General features: G+C 46.1%; 1 protein-coding gene across 3 annotated transcripts; it reads right to left on the bottom strand.

Annotated features, from left to right (window-relative positions):
• Positions 1–1,562: 1,562 nt before the first annotated feature.
• Positions 1,563–25,204, bottom strand: CPSF7 (cleavage and polyadenylation specific factor 7). 3 transcript variants are annotated; one of them, XM_047070202.1, is made up of 10 exons: positions 25,126–25,204; positions 24,396–24,514; positions 17,147–17,365; positions 16,219–16,322; positions 15,688–15,833; positions 12,427–12,841; positions 11,803–11,921; positions 9,260–9,428; positions 8,441–8,608; positions 1,563–3,650 (listed from the first exon to the last, which is right to left on the bottom strand). In XM_047070202.1, the coding sequence occupies exons 2-9, from the start codon at positions 24,447–24,449 to the stop codon at positions 8,446–8,448; spliced, it is 1,389 nt and encodes a 462-aa protein (XP_046926158.1). In that variant the 5' UTR covers positions 24,450–24,514; positions 25,126–25,204; the 3' UTR covers positions 1,563–3,650; positions 8,441–8,445. The 3 variants fall into 3 exon arrangements, with proteins under 3 accessions (XP_046926158.1, XP_046926156.1, XP_046926157.1); XM_047070200.1 differs by having other exon boundaries at positions 15,661–15,833; XM_047070201.1 differs by having other exon boundaries at positions 15,661–15,833; positions 25,053–25,134.
• Positions 25,205–25,252: the final 48 nt, after the last annotated feature.

Consider the following 25,252-nt stretch of genomic DNA (forward strand, 5'->3'; position numbering starts at 1 on the left):
GAAGGAGTGGTTGAAAATGGGGATAGGCTACAACAGGAAGTCCCCTCATTTTTTCATGCTTATCTGGGAGCTTCGTGCCTCTCGCTTCCTGTGTATGGCTCCACCCATGTTCAATCTTCCTGGTGCTTGTTGGAGCCACCTGTGCGGGTAGTCACACCAGAATAGAAAGAACATCATTCAACAGACACCGAGGCAGCAGAGGACAGGAATGAGGACAGCTAGCCTTTCAGGGTCAGTGTGGTACAGTGGAGAGGACCTGAGTGAAGGAGCAGGCCGTGGTCACAGGTGCTGGTAGAGACCTGCTCAGATATTCACACTCATGGCTAGAACTGTCAAGTGACTGCAGTGGCCATCTCTAGAGGCTGAGTTGTGGCCCAGTTCAGGAAGCACTTTGGACCCACAGATTCAGGTTTCTGGCTCTATACCGTGACAGCAATGTGTAGGAGACTACTGTCCCATCCAGGGCCTGGCAGAGTATATTTTAATCCATGCTGCGATCCTGAGGCAGAAAATCAACTTGAATGTGAAGTCAACTTGTGTCTGAGCGCATTTAGCTTAAAAAGTAAGAGTTGGGATTTGAACCTAGAGTAACCCAAAGGTCATCCCTTTCTGTACCACCATGGTAGCTCTCCGATGAAGGATGTGTTTCCTTCTCTAAGCCACCAGTCCTCACGCCTTACTTTACATAAAAGTCATCTGGGGCATAAAAAGCAGGTTTCTAGATTTCACGTAGAAGTGGATGCAGGCAGAGAAGAGGCACTTTTAGCAAGCACAGCACGTACCTGAGACGCAGGGGACCACGTTACTGGCCTGGACTAAGCACACTTCTTCCCTCACGCTGCTTCTGGTCATAGAGCTTCTGGGGCTCTCCGTCCCCCTGGAAGTGTTTTTTTATGCCAGTCTTGCCTGTGCTCGTCCCAATACTCATTCACTATCACCTGATCTCTGGTTCATCTTTTTATACATGTGACTCTCCTCTTGCTCACCTGGCTTTCTGGAATTCCAAGGAACTGACTCACAACACTTGGCTGAACTTTCCAAATGTGTACTTCCCGACGTTTAGACAGCAATCCAGTTTCCAAAACACGTTCACGTTATCTGATTCTTAAGACACCCCTGTGTGGAAGGCAGAATAGCTGTTCTCAGCTCAGAGGAGACAGGCTATGCTGCTGTCAAGGTAAACAGACGGTGGAAGCAGGCACTGCGAGCACACTTCCTAAGTCCGGGCAGAGGAATCTTCCCTTCCTGAGCGTGAGAACATCAGAACATTCTCCTTACTCTGAGCATGAATCTTAGGGATCTTAAAGGATAAAGGACTTGGAATGTTTCTTTCCCTAGGTTAGATGGCTAAGGAAGAAGGCTAAGCCTCAAGGGGGGCACTTCCAAAGGTTTGCACTTCCAAAGGTTTGCACTAGAGGCCTCCTCGGTGCACCACAGGCGCCCGGGTGCCCGCCAGGCGATTCCAGCCGAGGGCTCAGGGTTCCGCTACCGTCCCACAGACTCTCCATCAGCCCATGCCCACGTCCCAGACACCTCAACAAATCTATTCAATGCAGAATCCATAAAACAGCTCACACCCCATTTATTATTTAAAAATATTTTGTTACAAAAGGAAAAAAATACAATGCAGTATAAAAGATTGACAGCGTCATCAAGTTTATTACACAATTTTCAACCTATCAGAAAGACAAACAAATCACCGACAACAGGGGGACGGGGCCTTGGCTTTTTTGAGGGCTGGGTTGTTTTTTTTTTTTTTTTTTCCTTTTGCTATCAGGAAATAAAACTAAAATTTGTGTCATTGAGTAAAAACAAAACAAAAGTGGGGAGAAAAAAATTCTCCGGGTAAACGGCTTTTCTGGTATTCTATGTATTTTCTTCCTTAAACTGTCACCTTACTTGGTTTTCTCTACATTTTAAAAAGACACCCGGAGCTGCTCTTGAGGATAAGCACATCACTTAACACTTGGCCAGTTGGGCGGGGGGCCGTGTTCTGAAGTGGAGGTGGGGATGGGGTTGGGGGACAGGGGGAAAAAAGCTACAAACCTGTAGCCTCTGTCCCAAGGGAATGTGCCTCTCCAACCCTGGGGGGACCCCTCACTGACTGATTGAGGGCTATGTCAGAAACGTGCAGGGAACAGAGGAAGGGTTCAGTCCCACTCAGTCTCTCCCCTCTGAGCCAGAAGGGTCTCCAGTGACCCTACGTCTCACATGCCAAGTCTCATCTCACACGCCACGTCTCTTCTCGTGTCAGATGTCACATGCCCTGTAAATGCAGGCAGAAACAGCACCCATCGCCCCATGGGTACCGCAGGACCCCGTTGCCGCTTCTTCCTTCAGCAGCAACCACATCACAACTTAGATGTTATGGGAAAAGCAATTCCATTTGCCTGTGTAGAAAACGGCCCCCAGAGTGGTGGTCCTTAGAACTCTGAGCTGAACTCATTCAAGTCAGGCTCCACTTCTTCCTTGCTCCCCATTAGAGGCAGGAAGTGCCTCCACGTAGAGCGAGGGGAGCTATTAAGTCAACAGTCAAAAGGTGGAAAGACACCACATTTGTGACTTTACCTGCCTACTAGTGCCAGGTTATCCCACGATAAGTAAAGGTATGTACCTGGAGGATGTAAGCCCCTGCTCACATCGAACCTGAAAACAGAAAAGCCTATGGAAGTAGGCTCTCTCTTGCCCAGCTTGCCTCCTCTCCCACTCCTCCTGGTACTTCACAAGGGTTCTTCGTTGCTGAGGTCCGATGTCCCCATCTCCCAGTGGCAGTATCTTCCTCTAAAACAAGGAAGCAGCCTTCTTGGGGGAGGGGCTCCACGTGTGAAATGGAAAAGCCCCAGGAAAGGGAACACCTAGTATAGCTGGTTATTGCAAGAGGCGACCAAGCACGAAGCAGCAGAGGGTGGTAAGTGGCGCTGCCGGCTCCCCGGCAGAAAGCGACCTCAGGGGCCTTCTCTGCTCAGGAGGGGCAGGTCCACTGAGGCGGCTGGGCGGCAGGGGGCCGGAAAGGTTCGGCCCTCTGGGAGGTCAGGGAAACCAACCGTCAATATGTAAGAGGGAAACGCAAGAACAGGAGAGGCTTCTCATAAGGGAATTTCTGTTCTCAGGGTCCCTCTCAAAGGGCTGGGAGGGTAAAGGAGTTAAACAAAGAAGTGGTATGTTAGTAAGGGGTTGGACCCTCTTGGCCCCATCAAACCTAGTGCTGAGGGCAGGACCCCGGGCGTATTTTGGCACACCCAGTCCCTCTCCTAGATCCTGCAGGGAGGATCCATCTTCTTTGGGAAGAGAGCCTTCCCGCCAACCTCACCACTGAACCACTCCTGGAGAATCAGAAACTCCTACGTTTCCTCGGACAGAGCACCATTCTCTATGGAGACCAGGGGCCTGGACATGTTTTCTTCCTGTCTGCCACCCCTCCCAACCACACGAAGTCTTTAGGTTCGTTCCCCTGACAAACAGGAGGTGTGGGATTGGGAGGGCCGCCAGGCAACCTTCAATCCTGTAGGGCAGAGGGTATTCCCTGGGTGTCTGAAGGGGGTTAGGGGCTTGGAGGAAGGGGGAGGGGTGGAGTGGCCTCCGTCCTTTAGTCCTGATCAAGGTGAGGAGATGCAAGTCCATTAAAAAAACACTTGCTTCCAACCAGACTCCTGCAATGAGAACATCAGAAGAAAAGAAAGAAAACGCAAGTTAGAGGTTACTTTCCGAATGATGGGCTTCTATGAATGACACTGGCATTTTTCTCAAGTTACCACATACGAAGTAGCGCATATACACGGACCGCAAGCCTGGGAGGGTGAAAGCAAGCAGGCAAGACTGTCCGGGGGCGTCCGGCACTGTGAGCAGCGAGGGAGAGGCTGCAGGAGCTACGGTGAGCAGAAAGAGAAAGCAGGGGCATCTCACTTTGAGGTTAGGGGGAAACAGACAATGAAAAGAGCTCTCAAAGCAATTTGATTGGAAAGTAGGCTTTGGCTGGAAAAGTACGGAAACTCCAACATTTCAAGAAAAGCTGCTCTAAGGGAATACGGGGAGTTTAAAGCCTGTTTCAGAAAATCTATTTTGAGCAAGTCCTAGCTTACCTTAAGGGGAGGGGTAAACATCTGGAAACGGGAGGCACAAGGGTTAAGAAAACAAGCAGGTACACGACCAAATCTACTGACTCCAAACACCCAGGAGGCCCTGTCAGGGAGCTTGTACTTACACAGGAGACTCCTATACTTTTCTTTTAAAGAAGCCCTGTTTAAAACAGACTCCAGTGTCTACGAGAACACTTGTGGAGGCACACGTGCAAAGAGCCGGGGATGTTCTAAGCTGTACTAAAGGGATTTTAAGTCTTTACCCAGATGACAACTCTGAGTGCGAGACCAAGAAGCATCCTAATACCAAGTAAGAGTGATCTGGCCAGGCCCCAACAGAAAGCAAGGAATGGAAGTAAAAGAATCGGCAGTTACCATCCAAGAAACCCAAAAGCACAAGTAAGAACTTCTGCCCAACAGTAAGGTACTGCTAAGCTACTTGCCACATCGCTACCAAACTTATAAGGTCCCTAGTACGTTCAACTCTGTTCCAATGCTGCAGTACCAGTAAGCGGGGGGTGGGGGGGGGGGTGAGAGGTAGCTGGATCAATCTGACCATATAAGACAAAATTAATCACTAACAGGAAAAAGGGAGATTAAATTTGGGCTTAGGATGTCTACTAATGGCCAAACCAGCAACACAGCCTCCACACAAATGCTCACTCTTTATGTATGCACTTCTATGACCTAGAGGGGCTATCCGAGAAAAACACATCCACAAGCTACCTGATCCTTCTACGTTCTGAAATGGCACTATTTCGGCTTGGGATCTTCAGAATCTGTTACAGAAGCCTGTTTTCCGGTTTCTCTAAATACCTGTGCTGGCAGATGTCTGTCTCATTTTCTATATGGGAAAACTGAAGCCCTCACTGCCTTCTCCATTTCTCACCATTGGGGTTTCTGAATCTCTGCATCGGACCAAAACTGAACACAATGTTTAGTTTTCACTGGACCAGGAGGATGGGAACGAGGTGAGAATGACCATCTTAAATAGGATAATATCCCCAAATAATGAGCCAATAGCCAAGAACTACAGGAAGTTGAAGCCAAAGCCACAGATTACCTAAGAATATCCTCAAATTCCAAAGCATACACCTGTATACCCCAAAAGAGATGTAATTTGGGAACTGTCCCTACAAAGCAAAACATGAAGGATAACTAGTACATCAGGAGACGTAAACTGTAGCACCCAATTCTTAGAGGTTACGGTTACATCTGCTGGTAATGTTTGGATGCAGGCAGAAGCCAAAGTGGGCCAATCAGACTTCGTGCCCCAGTGCTGGTGTCCATCCTGAGGAAGGATGGAGAAAAAAGGTTGCTGTTCAATTGCTGCCTCTAGACAGAAGACACCTTTTGCTCTCAGGAAACACCTGTCTATACGATATAAACACTATTCTTTTCTAACTAAAAGGTGTTGTACATAGAACCTGCGAGGTTCTCCAGATATATGGGCCCATGTACATCTCCCCAGCATGAGATCTCCTACGTCACAACTTGGCGACTGCAGATAGAATGAAGAGTCCTTAGGATGAGGATGTGAGAAACTGACATTTTTGGGGTGTCTCAATCAGTTCTTTGGACTAGTTATTCGGAGGGAATAACCAACGTTATCTAAGGGGTAAAAAAATGGGGAACTGGAAAACCCGTCGCAGAGTTCCTTTTCCTTGTCTTGTCATAGGCCTGCACAGGCCAAATGACTTTTCTGGGTACTGGGTTAAGGGATTCTTCAGTTATCCAAATGGAATCACCCTCCTAATGGAAGAAACAGTCCCATTTTACAGGTGGGAGAAATGAAGCAAAAGTACAGCTAAAGTCTCAGGTTCAGATGTTCAGTCCCCAAAGTACTAATTATCAGTGGATCTCACAAGTTCTCTATCAAAAGGCTGTGAAAAGCAAAGCCACCAGGAATGGTGACATGCAGGGACATGTTCTAACTGCTGAACTGAATGTAGCCCCAGAGACTACAATCCGTGCTCTGCACTGACAAGTGCCTCCCTGGTCACTATTCTCCTAGTCCCCACTCTGAAGGACCTACACTGTGAGCAGCGGGATTGGGGAAGGGGGGACACTGGACCCACAGCAACACTAGCAACTGTGCTAGCTCAAACAAGAGAAGGGAGATGCTGCCGCTGCCACCGAAGGGTGAGACAGGGACAAAGGTCTACCCCAATGCCTAGCTCTCCTGCCCACTCTGAGGCCAAATTAGCCAAGGGCTATTAGCAGCTCCACCTTCCCTCAAGTCTGTTTTTCTGGAAGATATATGGGCACCTTCTCAAACTCAACCTGTTGCAAAATCCAGAAAGAAGTATCTGGAACCCACAGCCTAACTGTTGATTTTATGTGGACTACCTTAGATTTCAGTGATCTCAAGCACTCTAAAATTTTGTGGAATAAATAAGTGGTTTAAGAACAGAGAAGGAGGGGCGCCTGGGTGGCTCAGTAGGTTAACTGCCTGACTTTGGCTCAGGTCCTGATCTCATCGTTCATGAGTTCAAGCCCCACATCGGGCTCTCTGCTGTCAGTGCAGAGCCTGCTTCAGATCCTCTCTCTGCCCCTCTCCCACCTCTCAAAAATAAAACTAAAAAAGAAGGGAAGCAGTTAAAAAGTTTCACTTTTCATTTTCCCACTTATTCGCCTCCTACAAAAGACGACAGAAAAGAATTTCCAGCTCTAACTGCTTAAATTAATGGCAGATAATGCCAAACAACAAAGTAGAAGGCGGCACCACATAACAGAACTTTCTTGTTAGCAGGTTGTCAGCAGGCCTAACACCACAGTTTCTGTCTACAGTCCCACCATTGCGAGTGAAGCACAGGCACTCTCAGGTAGCGGGAGGCTTTCTTTCCCCTTCTTCATCCAGTCATCCATCCAGCCACCCCTCAGACACGACAGAACCATTCCTAAGCCTCACCCCTCCTCACCCTGTTACTTCAGACCAACCAAACTGGCAAAAAAAACCCGGGACACCTTCGTAACACACTTGACGTGAAACCACAATGTTGAAAAGAGCCCCCCCCCCCCGCCCGGTCACCTGGGTCACTCAGTAGCCTCCGGGAACCATGAACAGACCACCATCCCAGCCAGAGTCTAGACTACCGCTAAAGGTCTCCACGGAAACAGCATCAACAATCACTCCTGCTTGCTTATAGACTAGAAACAATCTTCACTGGAAGTATTCGTTCAGTTGGGATTACTAAGCTGGTAGGACATAACTGGGAACTATGGGGCCCCTGCCCCCATCCCCCAAGGTCTGTCTGAGAATGAAGACCGAGAAAAAGCAGGGTTGAGACATGCGGAGGGATTAAGTCCTGAGGGCACAGCTGGAACCCCTGGATCCAGCCTACCCTTACTCAACTTCTCCATTACCTGAGTTAAAAAGTCCCCCCCAACAACTCTTCTGCTTTTGCTTTGGAAAAAAAACAAAAAACAAAAAAAAACCACATAGGACTGTCAATGAGATTTTTTCCCCCCAAAACAAATGCATCCTTCCATTGAAGTATCCTCCACACTATTACATTAAATATGATTTTTTTTAGATCAGCCTTCTCCTCTGACTAAAGTATCCTGAGTTTCAAAATCTTTTTAATAGATATTAATTCTTAAAATCATTAATGCTATGCCTTTTGAAAACTAACAAGAAGGCAATGGTCTTACTTTTTGTCTTGGTCAGTTCTCCTGATTTCTTACTTGCAAGTTTGGTGGGGTGAAAACAGAAGTGGCTATCGTCTATTGAGAACTTGGTATGTGACAAGTCCTATGAGCGCTAAATGCTCTACATGGACTGTCTCACTGAATTCAACAATTCGGGGAGACAGCTGTTTTTATTATCTTCATTCCCAAATGAGGAAACTGAAGAACAAAGTAATAAGGCCCACAGGGGTGCCTAGGTGGCTCAATTGGTTAAGTGTCCTGTAAAACGTCCGACTCTTGGTTTCGGCTCGGGTCATGATCTCACAGTTCGGGAGATCTCAAGCCCCATGCGTGGCTCTCCACCAAGTGTGTAGCCTGTTTGGGATTCTCTCTCTCCCTCTCTCTCTCAAAATAAATAAATAAACTTAAAAACAACAACAACAAAGTAATACGGCCTGCAGACACTGTGCTCTCAGCCCAGACGCCATGCTGTCTCTCAGGTACGAGCCTAAGGCAGACAAGACACAGACAAAACCAGCACAATCTCAGGTCCATTTCAGGGTGAGTCTTCTCCAAACGAGCCCCAAATCTGCCCTCCTCAACTTCCGGTTACCTAAGTCAAAAGTCCTCCCTTCCCCTTTATTTGCTTTAAAGAGAGAGAGCAAAATCTTTGCCGTAAGTATTTTTCCTTTCACACAAGGTGTCCCGCAGCCAGGAACAGGGCCTCGTCCCACCTTTCTCAGTGGTGCCGGTCCCGCTCTCTATCCCGGTGCCGCTCATGCTCCCGGTTCCTTTCTTGGAAATAATCATCATGTCGATCTTCGTTATGAAGCAGGTCCCGATGCCTCCTGCTGCTCTCCCGGGACCGGCTAGGTGACCTCTCTCGGGATCGATGTCTTTTCCTATTAGAAAGATCCTTCAGCCTCACTCGGAGGACCTACCACACGCCTTCCAACAGTGTTGTGTTTCGGTGTCTTCTGGTATTTGTCTGAACCACTTTTCTAGTTTGGGCCCAATGTCTGAGGATTTAGCTCTTTGAGGACTCGTCTTTTTTTGGGGAAACAGTAACAGTCAAGTTTGTTGAGATCTTACTAATGTATCAGGCACAGTGCTAAGAGCTTTACGTGCTTCCCTCACCTCATCTTTACGACAGGTCGGTACGATAAGTACTACTGTTGTCCCCTTTTTAAAAATGAGAAACATGAGGTTTGGAAAGCCAAGTGACTTCCATACTCAAAGTCACACAGGTACTTAGAAGCAGAACTGAGATTCAAATCCAAGCACGTATGGCTTCAAAGCCCACGTTCTTAACTATGCCAGTCTATCTTTATTCCTAAATAGCCCACTGCCTCACCCAACACAGGTTCCAGACATCACGTCATTTGTCAACACAGGTGTTTGACTAACTCCTTCCCCTTAAAGACGTTACAGGGCTAGATCTGCTCTTTCAGCCAGGGCCTTTCCAGACCCCCTGGGCTCTTTTCCTCCCCCTGCCAATCCCTGGAAGAGTGCTACTCAGGGCTGGGAGGCCGCGGAAGCAACCAACAACTCACCTGGACGAGCTCCCGCTGGCACCCACACTGTAGGACTTGGCTTCAATGCCATGAAGACAGTCCTTAAGAGAGGAGATGAGGACACGGCAACGCTCATCATTGGCGACCCGGGACTGTTTGATAACAGCAATGGCTGTGAGCAGCGTCTCAATCGCGTCACTGTAATCCCCTGACAGGGGACGGATGGGAAAGGCCAACGATGAGCAGAGGCAGTAGACTATCGGGACCAAAAGGAGAACTCAGGAGGACACAAATCAAGAGTAACTAGCTGTCCCACAGAACCATGGTAAAATGGACGAGGCAGAAGTGGCAGGTATAAAGCTGGATGGCACCTATATTCCAATGGTCTGGAATCAGACTGACGTTCTCAGATGTTGCTAGTGGATGTACAAACTGGTGCGTGGTTGTCTGAGGGCGACTGGACGATATCCGTTAAGATAAACAACGTGCATACTTTTCGACCCAGCAATTCTAAAAATGTTCTACTTCTCTTCACAAGTATGTATGCTTAACAACGTATGTTTCGGCATTATTTTGTCAAAGAACTAGACATGACTTCAGTAGGGTCTGGCTATATGAATTATGGGACATTGGTTTTATAGAACACTACATAACCGTTAAAAAGCATAAGATAAATCTGTAGGTAAACAGAGTAATCCACATAAAGCGCTTAGCACAGTGCCAGGCACACAGTAAGGGCTCAATAAATGTTAGGTATTAGTACATATTGATAGATGTCCAGGATGTATTAATTTTTAAAAAGTTGCAAAACAGTATTCCATTTTTGTAAAAATAAAAATTACATGTATGCTGTCCTATACGCACAGAAAAAAAATCTGACACTAAATTGTAGATGGTCTTGGTGGTAGTCCTTGTATAGAGGACTTTCATTTATTAACAATGCACATTTCTAAGTCTGAATTATTTTAAATCTATAATCAGATGTGTGTACACATGCGTGTAACGTGTACCTAACACTTCTACACGTAGTGTGTGTGCGTATACATTTTTAAGTTACGCTGCCATCAAGAACCAGCCCCTTCATTCCCCAAATATGAGCAATGCCTGGCTCAGGGATAGTGGTCACGGGCTGGGTACTTGCACGATGCTTTCCCAAGCTAAGTCAAGTGCATTACAGACCGAAGACAATGCAAGGGAAGCATGAAACCAGACAGGGGTCCAATGAGGAGGACTGGTAGCTTCCTCTGTGCAAGGCAGTAAGAACAAAGCGGAAGCTGAGGAGGAACTGTGATTCTGTAGAGGTCCAGGCACACCAGGCTGTCCGCTCTACCGGGGTGGGGAATTTTTGCTTATTTTGTAGGCATTCAATAAGTATTTGTGGTTTGAATGACTGGAATGAGAACAACAAAAAGGGAGGGAGATAGAGATTCAGTTATTGATCATCTCAAAGTGAAGGAGTTGGTAAGGAAGAACAATGATTATATTTCCCTTATACTCCTCTGTATATATCTGACTTTAGTTACAATGAGCACTGATTACTTTCTAATTTAAAAATCATTCAGATGTCAATGAATGTTTTGGGGAGGAAAAAAAAAGGGAAATAAGAAATATAATATATAATATATAATATATATATATAACATATATAAGAAATAAGAAATATAATATATAATATATATATAATATATAATATATATATATATTTCCTGTCTTTAACCTACTCTGTGGATTATATATATAATATATATATAATGTATACAATATATAATATATATATATATTATATTATATTTCCTGTGTTTAACCTACTCTGTGGATTCAAATTTGGCAGCCAGAGATGAGAAATTACGGAAAACAGACAATATTTACTGTTAACCTATTTCTTAGGAGACCTGACGGCCTACATTTACGTCAACATGGGAAACTCACAAGAAGGAAGTGCATATGACTAATATCATAACGTGAAACTCAGACCAGAACTCTATAAAGAACCGAAGATTCCATGCCCGGGGCTCTCAGACTCACAGCTTCTGGTTCTGCCCACCGATTGCTGACAGCAGGGCCAAAGTCAGCCATTAGGGCATATCATGTCTTACGATGACACCCAACAGACCTCCTTATTTCTAGGATAGGCTACGTGGAGGCCACCAGTTCTGCCAACACCCCTGGATATAATGAGATTCCATAACAAACCACATCTAGTTGGGGCATCAGTCCTAAAAACCCAGGGTCTACACTTGGCACTGCAGACACTAGATCCCCTGATCAACCGCTGAGATCTCCACGAGGCCAGGAATTTCATTCTACAACAAATACTATGATGAGGTATTATTAGTCATTTATGACCTAGGCACGAAGTTTGTTTTCATGGGGCAGGTTTAGGTACAGGTTCAATAAATAACACCAGTGGAGCTTCTGCAAAGCCACAAAATCAGGTTATATATACTGCTTCTCAAAATGTGCCACTCTTGAGACTCTAACAGTGCTCCAACTTTATCTTATGGAACTTCCTGCCAATGGAAATGACAAAACCTGGGAAAACCAAAGGTAAGGAGAAGACAGCAAAGGTAAGGGTGAGTTACCTGCACTGGCTCCAGATACCGCTTTGGAAATGGCACTGCTGGAAATCGCTCTATTTCGCTTCATGATCTCTTCAAATTCTGCTTCGCTCACTGTGGAGGGCGGAGGGCCCGAATCTCGGCTGCACAGAAAGAACATTTCTGATTGCCCACACCCCTTATTATCTTTACCATACCCTACAGTACGATGTCACTTAATCATGCTCTCCTATATAACGTCTTAAGTGGTTCTCACCCTGTTCATATTTTATGTGTTCACATTCTCTTCAAGGACAGGACTGACATCGTGTTCTTTTGTAATTTTGGCATGACCCAATAGCACTAGGCATTCCCAGCATCCCTAATAGCCACTTATGGTGCTCAGTTTAATCAAGCTCCTTACAAAGGGATGTGAAAGGCATGGTTTGGGTCAAGAGACTAAGATGCAACCAAAACACCAAATAAAAAACGTTACCTAACAGACGGTTAACTACTTCCCAGGACTCAACACTGTGGCAACAGAGTTTCCACAAGGGAAAACACAAGAATTCACGCTCACTTACTTCCTCAGGGGAGAACAAAATGCTTAACACATGGTCTACCCTACTATACCTGGCTCAGATCAGAAAGGAACAAGATAGGCCTTACCTGCCATGGTGGTTATAGGGTGCTGAGGCCTTCATGTAAGTATCTGGTGGAGGCCCCACTGTAGCATTTGGTGGGGGGAAGAAGGCTGGATTGAGGTGAAGGGCAGGTGGGATGGCCCCAGGGGGAGGTACAGCCAGATGAGGAGGTAATCGAGGAGGAGGGGGCATGAGATGCTGGTAGTGGATGCCAGGAGGAGGAGGAGGGACCCCAAAGCTTGAGGAGAGAGGGGGTGGGGGTGGAATTGGGGGTGGGGGCAGACCCATCAGGGGGAGGGCTGAAGGAGGGCGATTGAAGTAGGGCAGCACACTGGGGGGCTTATCCACACGGGCAGATGAGGGTACAAGGTTCTCAGAGGGTGTGGCCCGTCCATCAGCAGAATCACTAGAATCCCGGGAATGGGCCCGTGGAGGTATTCCTATGAAGCAAAACAGAACTAACATTACTGCCCAGGCTTTACACGTACCCACGGGACCAGCTCATCCTTCAGCAAGAGTCCTCTGACACCACACTGAGGAAGGCGACAGGTAGCTGAGAAAGAAGATGAAATCATCGGCTCCCTTTTCTTTGGCCTCAGAAAAAAAGGCAAGCGAGTTAAGTCATAAACCCAGACAGCACTATCACTCTAATTCTGTTTGTCAGAGAATGCTCTTTATCCAGAACTCTCAGTGCTTTACACTTAATTTATCCTCAGATTTGCTTTCAATTTCTAAATGCAGGATCCTAATTAACCCCCAAGAAAATGACCTGTTCAAGTATGTTCATTACTGTTCAGCTGGATTCAAGCAGACGTGAAACCCCAGGGCCCTTCTCCTTCGACCAGTACTAGTTGATCTTAGACTAATATGCTAACATACACTTGAAATTCTCTTTGCCGTGGCACTATGGCCAGGGAATGTGGGAAAAGAGAAGGGAGGGCAGGGGACATATTTCTTCCAACCATATACTAAAACTAGTCACTGGGACGGGGAACAGACATATACCACAGAAGCCTTGGAGGTCAAGTTGAGAGGTAGGGAGAAAATGGGAGGTAAGCCAAGGTAAGATGTGCCCACAGAACGAGCAGAAGGCACACAGCCGAGAGCAGGGACTCCTAGTAAAAGCTTAGTGAAAAACAAGCCTCACACCTGGGGAACGCCCACTATATTTCAGTGGCCCAAACACTGTACCCCACAGGGCAGCCTACCAGGGAACATCACCATAGCACCTTGGTATGGTGTTGTGCACAACAGGGACTCAAACATGCTTGTATGCAGCTGGGAATGGGGTTGTAAACTGTCAAGTCACCCAGTTAAACTTGTTCACTCTCCCAATTTAACAGTCGACTCCAAGCCTGGTTAGTGTGGAATTGAACAGAAGAACACGATCACACGGCCTTAAAGGTCTTGCTGGGAGGCAGAGATGCCATTAGCAGTCAAATGTGGACAGAAAGGAGAGCGCTCCGTAAACTAACACTTGCTGGTAGACACAACTCCAGGTTCAAACACAGGGGGAGGGGGTCCATCACCCAGCAACCACCGAGCTTTCTTCACTGTAGTGTATCACCAGTGCCTGTCACGGCACACTTGTGCTTTTCGTGCCTCAAACACATGGCAACTTGTCTCTTCCCTGAGTTCTCTCAAATCCAAGAAAGAGGTATTAGCACGTGTGATCCTCTGAAAGTTCGCCATCTTCTCGGTTACTGTTCCCACTTCTGCACGGGTTCTGTTTTGTATCTATGGCTACAATCCCAAGAGCAGCAACCATTTTTATGCGGAGGAAGTCCACCAGCTGTACTCAGTGACTTAACAGAGCCCAAGTCTGTCAACATGACAGAGCAGACCACCACCACTCAGTCACTACCATTATTTCAGCAAAGAACAGGAACACTGAGTAAGCAGCCAGGTGGAGGTAGGAATGTTATCCCTAACGCGACTGTCAATTTATGCATCTTAGGAAAGTCAGAAGAGGGTTGAATTACATAAAGGCTCTGAAACAGAAACTTGAAAATTCAAGTTGTCAAGGAAGAAAAGTGTGTGCCTTTTAACCCAGAGCAATGGGAGCTCACACTACACCCATCTAGGCTCTCAAACTAGTTAAAAGAACAGTTTTTCCTGTGCAAGAGACAAGTGGCCAGATTTTCACCTTCAATCAGTCAATACAAGGCGCTATCTTGAGAGCAGGACCTAAGAAATGACAGAACGTAGGCGGTGAGTCTGTCCCCCTCCCCCGCCACCCCCGCTGTCAGAAAAGAAAAGTAAAGCCAGTTGGCGGCTTCAGGCAGGGCCTTGCAGGGTGGCTGCACCTTGTGAGGTCAGGACAATCCAAGGTCTGGTCCTCAGGTTTCGCAGGTTCAGAAACTCGATTTTAACAGTACATCCAGGGGTGATTGTACCCTAGGAAACTGATTCACGCTAACCAAACTCACAAGAGACTGATTCATAAACCAGAATGCCAATTTATTAATTTACAATGAGAAATATAACTGCCAAGCAGACCGGAATACTTGTGTCGGCTGGTCAGCGCATTCTCTTCCCAGTAGGAGAGCCTAGTTGGGAAACCAAATTAGTATCAGAAGATGGCTTGGTGAGTACAGAATCAGAACAAAGGGAGCAAGGTGAACTTAAGTGATACCATCATCAAGCTAAGGTAGTAAATATGATGCAGCTTTATTAGTGGGAAGGATCTGCCAAGCAGACTAAAATACCTGGTCACCGAAAGGGCACCCTCTCCCCCAGACAATGCTAGAAAAACACTGTGAAATTCTTATTTTCCAGCCCTCCTTTTGGTTGATTCCTTACAGAGCACCCTTCCAATATAGGTTTATGACAAGATATAGCCATCTTTTACACCTATTACCAACACATTAGGGTGGCTGCTGCTTGTTAATTAATAGAGGACACAGGTTACAATTAAGCGCATACACTGATTTTTTAGATAGAAACACGTAATTTAGAGTTGACAGGAACTTTAAACATCACGTATCTACTTCAGAGAAGGGAAGAGGTCCTAAGCAGTAAAGTGACTTGCCCAAGGTCACACAATGAGTTAGTGGCAGAACCAAACTATAACTTGAACCTACCTCTCAGCACAGTGTTCTTTCTTGTACACAGCCTCAAGTTTGGGTCTACTAACTGACCACGCCACCACCCATAACCCCCACCACCCACCCCCGCGCCCCACACTGTAGGCAGAGCCCACAACACAGCAAACAACCCCACAAACTTGCCCCCCTTCAGACAGATGGTCTCCACGTACCCCCTCTTGGGACTCGGACGCACTCACGTTTCCGAGCCTGTGCCTCAAACTGTGACAGGTTCTGCCGGGTGGCCGGCCTCACGTCCACTTTTTCTCCATTAAGAACTTTTCCTGGCAGGAGTTCCAACAATTTGTGGACAGAGTTTTCAGAGGCTACCACCACCTCAGCATACCTTGGGGAAGAAAAATTGAAAACGAGTGAGATCCACTAGCCGAACGAGAGAGGGACAAAGAAACACTCTTCCGCTTTTAGTGAAAATTGGTAAAGCAAAAGAAAGATTTCTTGCTAATATAACATATACAAAACCACCCTTGATAAAAAGGTGTCACCCTTTAATCTTCCTATTTATCTGGAATTAGAAATCAGCTTTCTTCGTCCCTCGATGGATGGACATTGTTACACTGCAGCTAGGTCCCCATTCTACAGCAGTGTGCCAAAACCAAGGAAATAATCCTGGCCAGGGGTAGGAGGGATTAAAATCCAGGGTCAAAATACAGTGTAGATCTGTTATCCTAACGGTGACAAGCTAAAAGGGGCTTCTCAAATCCAGACCTCACCCTTTGGACTGGCCATTTGCTCGATTCTCTGCAAATTTCAACTCCACCACATCATAGACTCCTATAGAGCGAATAACCTGGATCAGCTGCTGGTCTGTAGTCCACTGGGGCCGGCAAGATGGAAAAGGAAGAAATGTCAACAGCTACACCCCCGCCCCACCTAGAATGTCCCAAACCCCTTCACCAAACCTAGGATTCTAGTCACAACCACGACCTCCCAGAGAAACCCTAAAGTCCATCAACATTTCAATTAGTGCAGGCTTTTCTTATTATCCTCATCCATACAGAATCCCAAAACTTCCCACCCCCTCCCCAATCCCCGTCTTTTGAGATTAAGAAGATTAAAACCTATTTTAACTTTGACTGCCATTTGGGCTGGCTGGTCATCGGTTCAAACACTGATTATTAGCAGCTTTAATTACAGAGCTGACAGGCTACAGTTTGACCACTGTCAGGAGTATGTTCATTTTCTAATTTGGGCTCTCCCTCTACCAGTCCCAAAACATGTTATACAAGAACTTTTGCAGAACAACAATCAGCACCTACCCCAAGTATACTAGAACTATCAAGGTCTTTGATCCCTGTCACCCATCGTTATCAAAGGACCGTCTAATGACCACCAAGAGTTCAAGGTGCTCATTCTGAAATCTCATCCCACAGATGACCCTACTGGACATAAAGCCCCAGGGTCAGGGGCATTAACAAGATGGCAGAAAAAGCAACTACCCACTTAATCATTGCTTTCTTCGGCACCAGTACGTCCTCAGGATAGTTCTCTTTCAGAGATCAATCCAACCTGATCCCAGGAAAAAGAAATCCAACCCCATCAGAGCACAAAACAGTGCAACAGTGGTTTTTGAAAATGCCATCACCTCCCAGAGCTCTCCCTCCAGCCTACCCATGGGCCTTTTTGGTTCCCCATGCTCACCCAGGAGAAGCTGCCCACATAGACAGCAGCTCGCCTATTACGCAGGCCACTGTACGTGTACAGGATTGCAGGGCTCTTGTTATTGGGCTTGGGAGATGGCTCCTGGCGAACAGGAGGAGGTGGCTCAGTGCTGCTGCTTCTGTCATCTGAGGGCTGTGAGGTGGCTGTCAACACGTCATCATACAGGTCAATCTGATCTGTATTGTTGAACTCCGGGTCCTAAGAGATGAGGGGTTGACAAAGGTGGGTTTGCAGACCTTCCACTGGGTTCATTCTATTTCATTCTAGTTCACTTAGAATCCATGGTCAAATACTTCATAAAACAACGTGTAAAACTTCTTTGTCCTACTCCAGGAAACTAGGTAAGAATAATTTCCTTTTAAGAATAATATTTCACTTAAAACCATTTCATTGAATTATGCTTCTGTAGGTTTTTCTTCTAAGACCCTGTTAGTAGTCTCCGACGTTTCCAGCTTCAGCCAGCTGTGAGAATCAAAAAGTCATGGTGATTAAACAAGCAAACTAAGAATGCATAAAGATGCACCTGCTACCGCTACCAAAGAGGTCAGCTTCTAAAGGCCACATCTAAGACACAGCAATGAAAACTTACTTTCACCATCTCACGCTGCTTCCACAATCAAGAGTTACACAAAACTTACTACTCTAATCAGAAAGACAGTATATTCATTTAGAAGGAAAAAGCATATGAAAGTGGAAACTAGAATGCAAAAAAGAATTGGGAGTTACTGGTTTAAACTTTTACATTTACACAAATGATTTAGAGAGGCTCTGAAACTCAGTCAGTCCATAATCCCGTCTTTCTACTAACCACCAAAGAAACTTTAAAAAAAAAAGGGGTGGGGGGAGGAATAACTCTGGGAGATTTTCCCTTACTATTTCTCAAATGACAACGCAGGTCCAATACATTACTATGACACTTATATGAGAGACTTTTGGGAGGAACACCAAAGACATTCAATGATACACAAAAACAGTGAAGTTCTCTAAAATAGAAGGGCAGAGGGGCGCCTGGGTGGCTCAGTCGGTTAAGCGGCCGACTTCGGCTCAGGTCATGATCTCGCAGTCGGTGAGTTCGAGCCCCACGTCGGGCTCTGTGCTGACAGCTCAGAGCCTGGAGCCTGTTTCAGATTCTGTGTCTCCCTCTCTCTGACCCTTCCCCGTTCATGCTCTGTCTCTCTCTGTCTCAAAAATAAAATAAATGTTAAAAAAAAAAATTTTTTTTTAAAAAATAAAATAGAAGGGCAGAAAACAGGCCAAGCCCCCATGGCCCAAACTGTGTCACGGTTAGCATTTACAATGTGGACACGTACTCTGAAAGACACGTGAAATATACTTTGTGTGTATGTGATATATTGCTGTTATGGACTGAATGCCTGTGGCCCCTCCAAAGTGCGTATGCTGAAACCCTCTTCCCCGGTGTGATGGTATTAGAAGGAGGGACCTTTGGGAGATAACCGAAATTAAATGAGGTTTTGAGGGGGAACCCTCATGAAAAGGATTAGTACCCATATAAAAGCCCAGAAAAAGCATGCCTGCTTTGTATCTCTGCTCAGCCTGCTGGCATTCTGCACCCAGAAGAGGGCCCTCACCAGAACCCAAACCTGATTTTAGTCTTCCAGTTTCCAGAACAGGGAGATACATTTCTGTTGTTTTAAAGCACTGTTTGGTATTTTGTTACAGCAGCCTAAGTTAACACTATATACCCCCAATCCTAAAACCACAAGAACTACTGCCAAGTGACCTCAACGTTTCAGATTTTGCAATGTTATCTCAGAGAGCTCTTTTTAAGGATCAGTGTTTTCTCAGATAACGTTCTAAAACATCCCGACCATGCTAAAGATGCTGCTGCCAACGTTGACAGATAGAAGTTCAACGTGTTTTAGGGGAACTACAGCTCATCATGTCATTGCTGTGTTTTTAAAAAGGAAACAAAGAAGAACCTACGTTAGGTAACTTGTCTACTTCTCTGAAGGAGAGCACTTCCTATGATGTAACTCAGGATAGGAAGTTCCAGTAACTTTCTCTGTTCAATTCCATCACAACAACTGCAGATTCTAAAATGAGACTAGAGAGGAGACTCACTACAAGATTCCTTCCTAGACCTATATACCATCACAAAGTTCTGGAAACAATTTTCTAGTTCCCCAGTTCATCTGAAGAACAATGGAAGAACGTGCACACAAAAATAGCATTACTGGACTGTTCTGGTAGTGAAGGGGGAAAGGGTTCTACTCCCTGAGGCATGTAAATAATTCCAAATATTACAAATACCCTAAAAACCCCTGTAAGAGGAGCGTATACACTTGCTAAAACATCAGAAATAGGATGGCAAAAGAGAATAACCTTTTTATATTTTTTTTAAGTTTATTTATTCAGGGGCGCCTGGATGGCTCAGTCGGTTGAGCATCCGGCTTCGGCTCAGGTCATGATCTCACGGTTCGTGAGTTCGGGCCCCGCATCAGGCTCTGTGCTGACAGCTCAGAGCCTGGAGCCTGCTTCCGATTCTGTCTCTCCCTCTCTCTCTGCCCCTCCCCCACATGCGCTCTCTCTCTCTCTGCCTCTCAAAAATAAAGAATACTGAAAAAAAATTAGTTTATTCATTTTGAGAGAGAGAGAGCACACGCGAGCGGGAGAGGGGTAGAGAGAAAGAGAAAGAGAAAGAGAAAGAGAAAGAGAAAGAGAAAGAGAGAGAGAGAGAGAGAGAATTAAGCAGGCTCTGCACTGACAGAGCTGGGCTCTGGGCTTGATCTCATGAACTGTGAGATCATGACCTGAGCTGAAACCAAGAGTTGGATGCTTAACTGAGGCACCCCAAGACAGACCTTTTTGGAGGTGACTTGTAAGTAAGAAAAGGAATTAATGAGATAAATAAGCACAAAAAGACTGTTCTAGATAGTCAATTTATAAATAAGTAAGGATCTTCCATAAAGAGTATGTAAAGAACAGGAAGAGAAGCTAACACTGGAGAGCACGGGGGGGATAATAAGGGGAGTACAGCGAAGGGCTAAAAACTTGACAAACACAATGTGCGTAAAATACTTCACAGCTATTACGTCTCAGGAATTGCAACTCTAGACAAAATCATTTATGTCCTTATTCCTGTACTAAGTATGGTGATACGCCCTTGCGGTTCAAAGGAAGAAGATGGAAACCGCTTGAGCCTCTTCAACGTTCTAATCCTTAAAGAGCAATAGTCCACACCAGAAATAAAAAAATTCATTTCTTTATTTACTGAGTGTTTCTTTATTTTTGAGAAGGAGAGAGAGAGTGTGTGCAGGGGAGGGGCAGAGGATTCGAAGCGGGCTCCACTCTCACGGCAGACAGCCTGACGTGGGACCCCAACTCACGAACCGTGAGATCATGACCTGAGTCAAAGTTGGGAGCTTAACAGACTGAGCCACCCAAGCACCCCACTTCTTAAATTTAAATCGAGGATTTTGAAATGGAACTTAAAGGGAATAAAGAAACACACCATCTTGGATACTCAGTGGAACCAAATTAGGATTCCTTCCGGCACTATCTGTGATTCAGAGATGCGAATCTAAAAGTTGTAATACAAAAATCACCACTGATACTTGGGTAGTGAACTAGCGTGCAGATTTGGGCCAGCTCAGAGATCACATACGTGACCAGGAAACCTCCCATACCGCAAGCCTAGGCAAACAATCTACTCTTTTAGGGACCCTTAGAGAACACGTAAGACTCAAATCCTGAAAAACCTTGTACATGATTACCTTACCACTTTAAGAAGCACAAAAGGATTCAATGAATCCAAAACTGTCACAAGATTCAAATGGTTTCTCTGGGCCATAGAACCTGGGAACTGTTCTGATGCATAGAGCAGGCCTGTGGAGGAGTCTGTTGAAGAAACAACGTATCAAGTTGTGTCTGAATTTAAGTCTACTGGCAACACCAATTCATTTTAAGTTCCTGAGCTGGTAAGAGAAAAACAGATAAGGCCTTGAAGTTTTTCTGATTACCAAATGAGCTGGCGATTTACTCAGTGTTGAATTAGGTTACAGCAAAATCTAATTCTACAAATTAAGGGAAAAATACAATGTTTTATGTGCACTGATGCCAAAGGTTTAGTTCCAGGGAGATTAAAAAGTATGTATTCATATTTAAAACTGATTATATGAGGAAGAATTTTGTGTTTAATCGTATAGGAAGAACTGTGACGGTCTCAAGAAGCTCTTTAGATAAAAAACAACTTGCACGATTCTGAATTTAAGGAAGAACCTCTCCACCTATATGTTCAATGTTTCTACCCTCCAACCCCCTTTTCCTGATATCTGAGAGAAGAAAGGTTAGCATTTATTTTTCTCAAAGCAACCTACTCAATGTTCCTTTTAATTGTAACTAAAGCTCAAAGTTTTTGGCTTTATGACGACTGTCTCCCGTCCTCACCTCATGCCTGCCTTCCTTGCCACTATCCACTGCCCTCAACCGCCAGGAATGGAACGTCTTTTGAACACAGGGATCCATTTGTTCCCCATTCCCTCACTGGTCTTGACACAGTGCCTAGCAAACAGAAATTGCTCAATAAATACTTGATGGAAATAGCAAAGAGAACTGGGTAGTGTGCAAAGCACCTTGCTTAGCACAAGGAACAGAGAGAAACACTCAGCAAAGCGGCAGCTCTCACTCACTTTTCCAGAGTACCTCCCAGCACAAGAGAGCAGCTGTGAATTTCAAGACTCCCGATGTGACAGGAGTAAAGCAGTTCGGCAAAAAGAGGCTTTTATAGCACGTTACAGGGGATCAGGGAGTCAGCACCACAGGGTTCCATCTAGAAACTGTTCATTTTGCCTGGGGACCAGAGTACCATGTGACAAGGTTCTTGAGCATGGGTTCTTGAGCTTGGGATGAATCCTTAATATTCTTAAAACATTCTAAAACACAATCTGTACTGGCTGCCTTCAGTCTAACCTTGCTTTTTACAATGCTTGCCAAACAAAACCTTAATCATTTCTTTAGCAGTCTCCCAATTACACTAAAACCGGCTTTACCAAAAATTTACTCATGAGAGGAGCACTCCTCCCTGGACCTTCCATAAATGGACATGCTATTCAAAATCTGTACTTCTTCCAACTTGCCAAGCATTAATTATTGTCTATTTGATACAAACGTCTACTAGATTCCACACACCATCTTTGGCCTTACACCCATAAACAAGTCTTTTTTTTTTTTTTAAACGTTTATTTATTTTTGAGACAGAGACAGAGCATGAACGGGGGAGGGTCAGAGAGAGAGAGGGAGACACAGAATCGGAAACAGGCTCCAGGCTCTGAGCTGTCAGCACAGAGCCCGACGCGGGGCTTGAACTCACGAACCGCGAGATCATGACCTGATCTGAAGTCGGACGCTCAACCGACGGAGCCACCCAGGCACCCCAGGTCTTTTTTAACTAAAGACACAGGAGAACAAATTGTTGAGGCCAAAGACACGGCAGCGACCACTGGATAAGGTCTGTGCCTTGACTATACCCTATAAGTTATACTGCTTAACAAATTCTGAAATTCCATTTTCTAAGACCAAATGTGACTAGACCTATCCTGTTCTGCTCATTTCTCAAACTGATTCAGCAGCATGGTTATCTACCTATAGAGAAGAAAATTAAGGGGGGGAAAAAGGGTTTTCATTAATAACTATCCTTCCTATCATGTACTAAAAAACAAAACAAAAAAATGAAAACCACCCATAACTTGTAAAGAATAGTAAAGGTCTGATTCAGAGTAATATGGAAAACTCAGGAAAACAATGGCTGTAACTAAACTGATATACTGAACCTTTCTATTCATCCATAATTATTTGACTTGTTTGAGCTTAAAAATTTTTTTCATTGTATTTAGGTCAACATGTAGATGACTCCAGTATACCTGAGGAGACGTGGGAAAATGACTATTAAAGAGTATAACTGATGAAGCTGTATGATGGGTACAAGATCATTATACTATTCTCTCTACTTCTGTATTTTAACGTCTCCATGTTAAGATGGCATAACGTGTTAATTTTTTTTTTTTTTAACGCAAACTTTTGCCAAGTGTACAGAACCTCTTCTGTTGCCTTGTATAAAAGTCAGGGTCCAACCAGGGCACTCTCCTTCCCTAGTCTCTTCTTTTTACCCTCTTTCCAAGTTCTTGTGTGTATGCATTGAAAGACACCAGTGAAAGAACAAGTTTACTCAAGTAAAATGGTGCTGAAAACAATCCAGGCAAGATACTACTAAGTTTTAAAAAGAGACTTTGAGAGGTGCCTGGGTGGCTCAGTTGGTTGAGTGACTGACTCCTGATTTTGGCTCAGGTCATGATCCCACGGTCATGGGATCAAGCCCCACTTCAGGCTCTGCGTTGAATGGGGAGCCTGCTTAAGATTCTCTCTCTCTCTCACACTCTCTCCCTCCCTCTGCCCCTCTCCCCCACTAGCACGCCCTCTAAATAAATAAATGAATGAATGTTTGGTAAAATTTATCAAAAAAATAGAATAAAAAGAGACTTCAGAACGTTCTTGAGCTTGACCTCAATATATTACTGTTTCAAGGGAAATCACTATGTAATGTTCCTTGACGTAACATAAAGAGATCAACAAATCCACAGGTCTATACATGCTTTTTAACTGGTTTTCCCTCAAAACAATGAGATTCATCAATAAAATAAAATTTATTACACCAAAATGCCTACGCACCGCTGAAGACTGGAGCCAAACTACTTACAGGAAGAAGTAAAGCCCAGAACAGTCAGAATGGAGCTTCAACTAATTGTTCAAGTATCTTTTATAGTGTGCTTTTGCACGGCCTCATGGAGGAGGAGACTACGTTTCTCCAGCTGCCGTTTGAAAGAGTCACAAAGGAACGGGTATGAACACTGTCTTCACGAATACTACAGCAAACATAATTCTGGTTTTTAAGTGTGCTCAGTCTCTGAGCAGACTGGCACCCAACTCTGGCCTCCTGGGGGAGCAAGTTCCACAGGTTGATCCCCATTCTATTAAACCTGATTTTTATTTGCTCTTAAATCAAAGCTTGTAAAATTAAGCCTGGAGGCTTAAAATTAACATAAAGCGGACCGGTCAGAAGTCTCGAAAGTCTCTGATAGAGGAAACATTTTAGACCCTACAGACGGATGTTCAGGCCTAGCAAAGACTGCCATAGCCTGGAACCACCGCAAGTTTGGGGAAAGTGATTCCTCAGCTGATCCAGGAAAATCCAATGCTCCCGATGACCCCTCACCTGATTGAACTCCTCGTCAGCATATATATCAATCAAGTCCACTCCTTCTGACATGGCTCCGGAAGGAAGATCGCGAGCCCGGAGAACCGACCAAGTAAGAAAGATGCCACTGCGGTATCCTGGAAGAGGCAAGAGTTAGAAGGCGTGAGGGTCCCGGGCTGGGAGGAGAGCAATGGTTGCCAACCTCCCGTCTCCAGAGACGCAGCATCCCGGCAGCCCAAGCTCGGTCCCACCCGCTCCGCCCCGCCCCCGGCCTCGCGCCGCCCCTCGCTCTCCCAGGCCGCCGGGGCTCGCGGGGCTCGCTGCCCATCACCCTCGGGCCCGACCCGAGTTGCGCCGCAGCTGCCCGCGGCGCGACGGGAAAGTCCAGGCCTCTGCTCCTAGGGGCCCTGGGACGGCGCTGCGAAGAACGACCGCGGCGAAGCCCGCTGCCCCAGCCCGCCGCACCTGCCTAGGCCCCAGAGCGGCCCCAGCTTGCGTCCCTGCGGGTCGCGGAGCTCCAGCCGCCTTCGCTCCCCACCCAGGCCCAGTCCTCGCCCCCGGCTAGGCCCGCCCCGCTCCCTCCCCACAGACTCGGCCCGGCGCCCTCGGCCTCCTCCCTCAAAGGCCCGCGCCTCCCTCCGCCCGCCGACTCCGGCTGCCCCAAACTCAACCGACCCCCTCCCAGTTTCAGCGCTGGCCCCGAGCCCTCTTCCGGCCCAGCCGGCCCCCGGCCGCGCGCCCCCGTTACCGGGAATATGGCGGCGGCGGCGGCGAGTCCGGACTAGGCCCGAAGCGCGCGAACCGCTCTCGGTCCCAGGTCCCGCCCCCCCCCGCCGCTGGCGTCACACGCACAGCCACTTCCGCCACACGCAGGG

The sequence above is a fragment of the Lynx rufus genome, unplaced genomic scaffold (assembly GCF_022079265.1).
Source record: "Lynx rufus isolate CCGP_SWC_20201006 ecotype Redwood Valley unplaced genomic scaffold, mLynRuf1.p SCAF_9, whole genome shotgun sequence".
Taxonomy (NCBI): Eukaryota; Metazoa; Chordata; class Mammalia; order Carnivora; family Felidae; genus Lynx; species Lynx rufus.

What these genes read in the sequence shown, in the direction of transcription:
- CPSF7 (XM_047070200.1), bottom strand. Translation starts at nt 24,449, where the DNA reads ATGTCAGAAGGAGTGGACTTGATTGATATATATGCTGACGAGGAGTTC. An exon ending in CTGACGAGGAGTTCAATCAG is followed by an intron (nt 17,366 to 24,395) that starts GTGAGGGGTCAT and finishes CTCATCTCTTAG; the next exon opens with GACCCGGAGTTCAACAATAC. An exon ending in ATGTGGGCAGCTTCTCCTGG is followed by an intron (nt 16,323 to 17,146) that starts GTGAGCATGGGG and finishes TGCCGGCCCCAG; the next exon opens with TGGACTACAGACCAGCAGCT.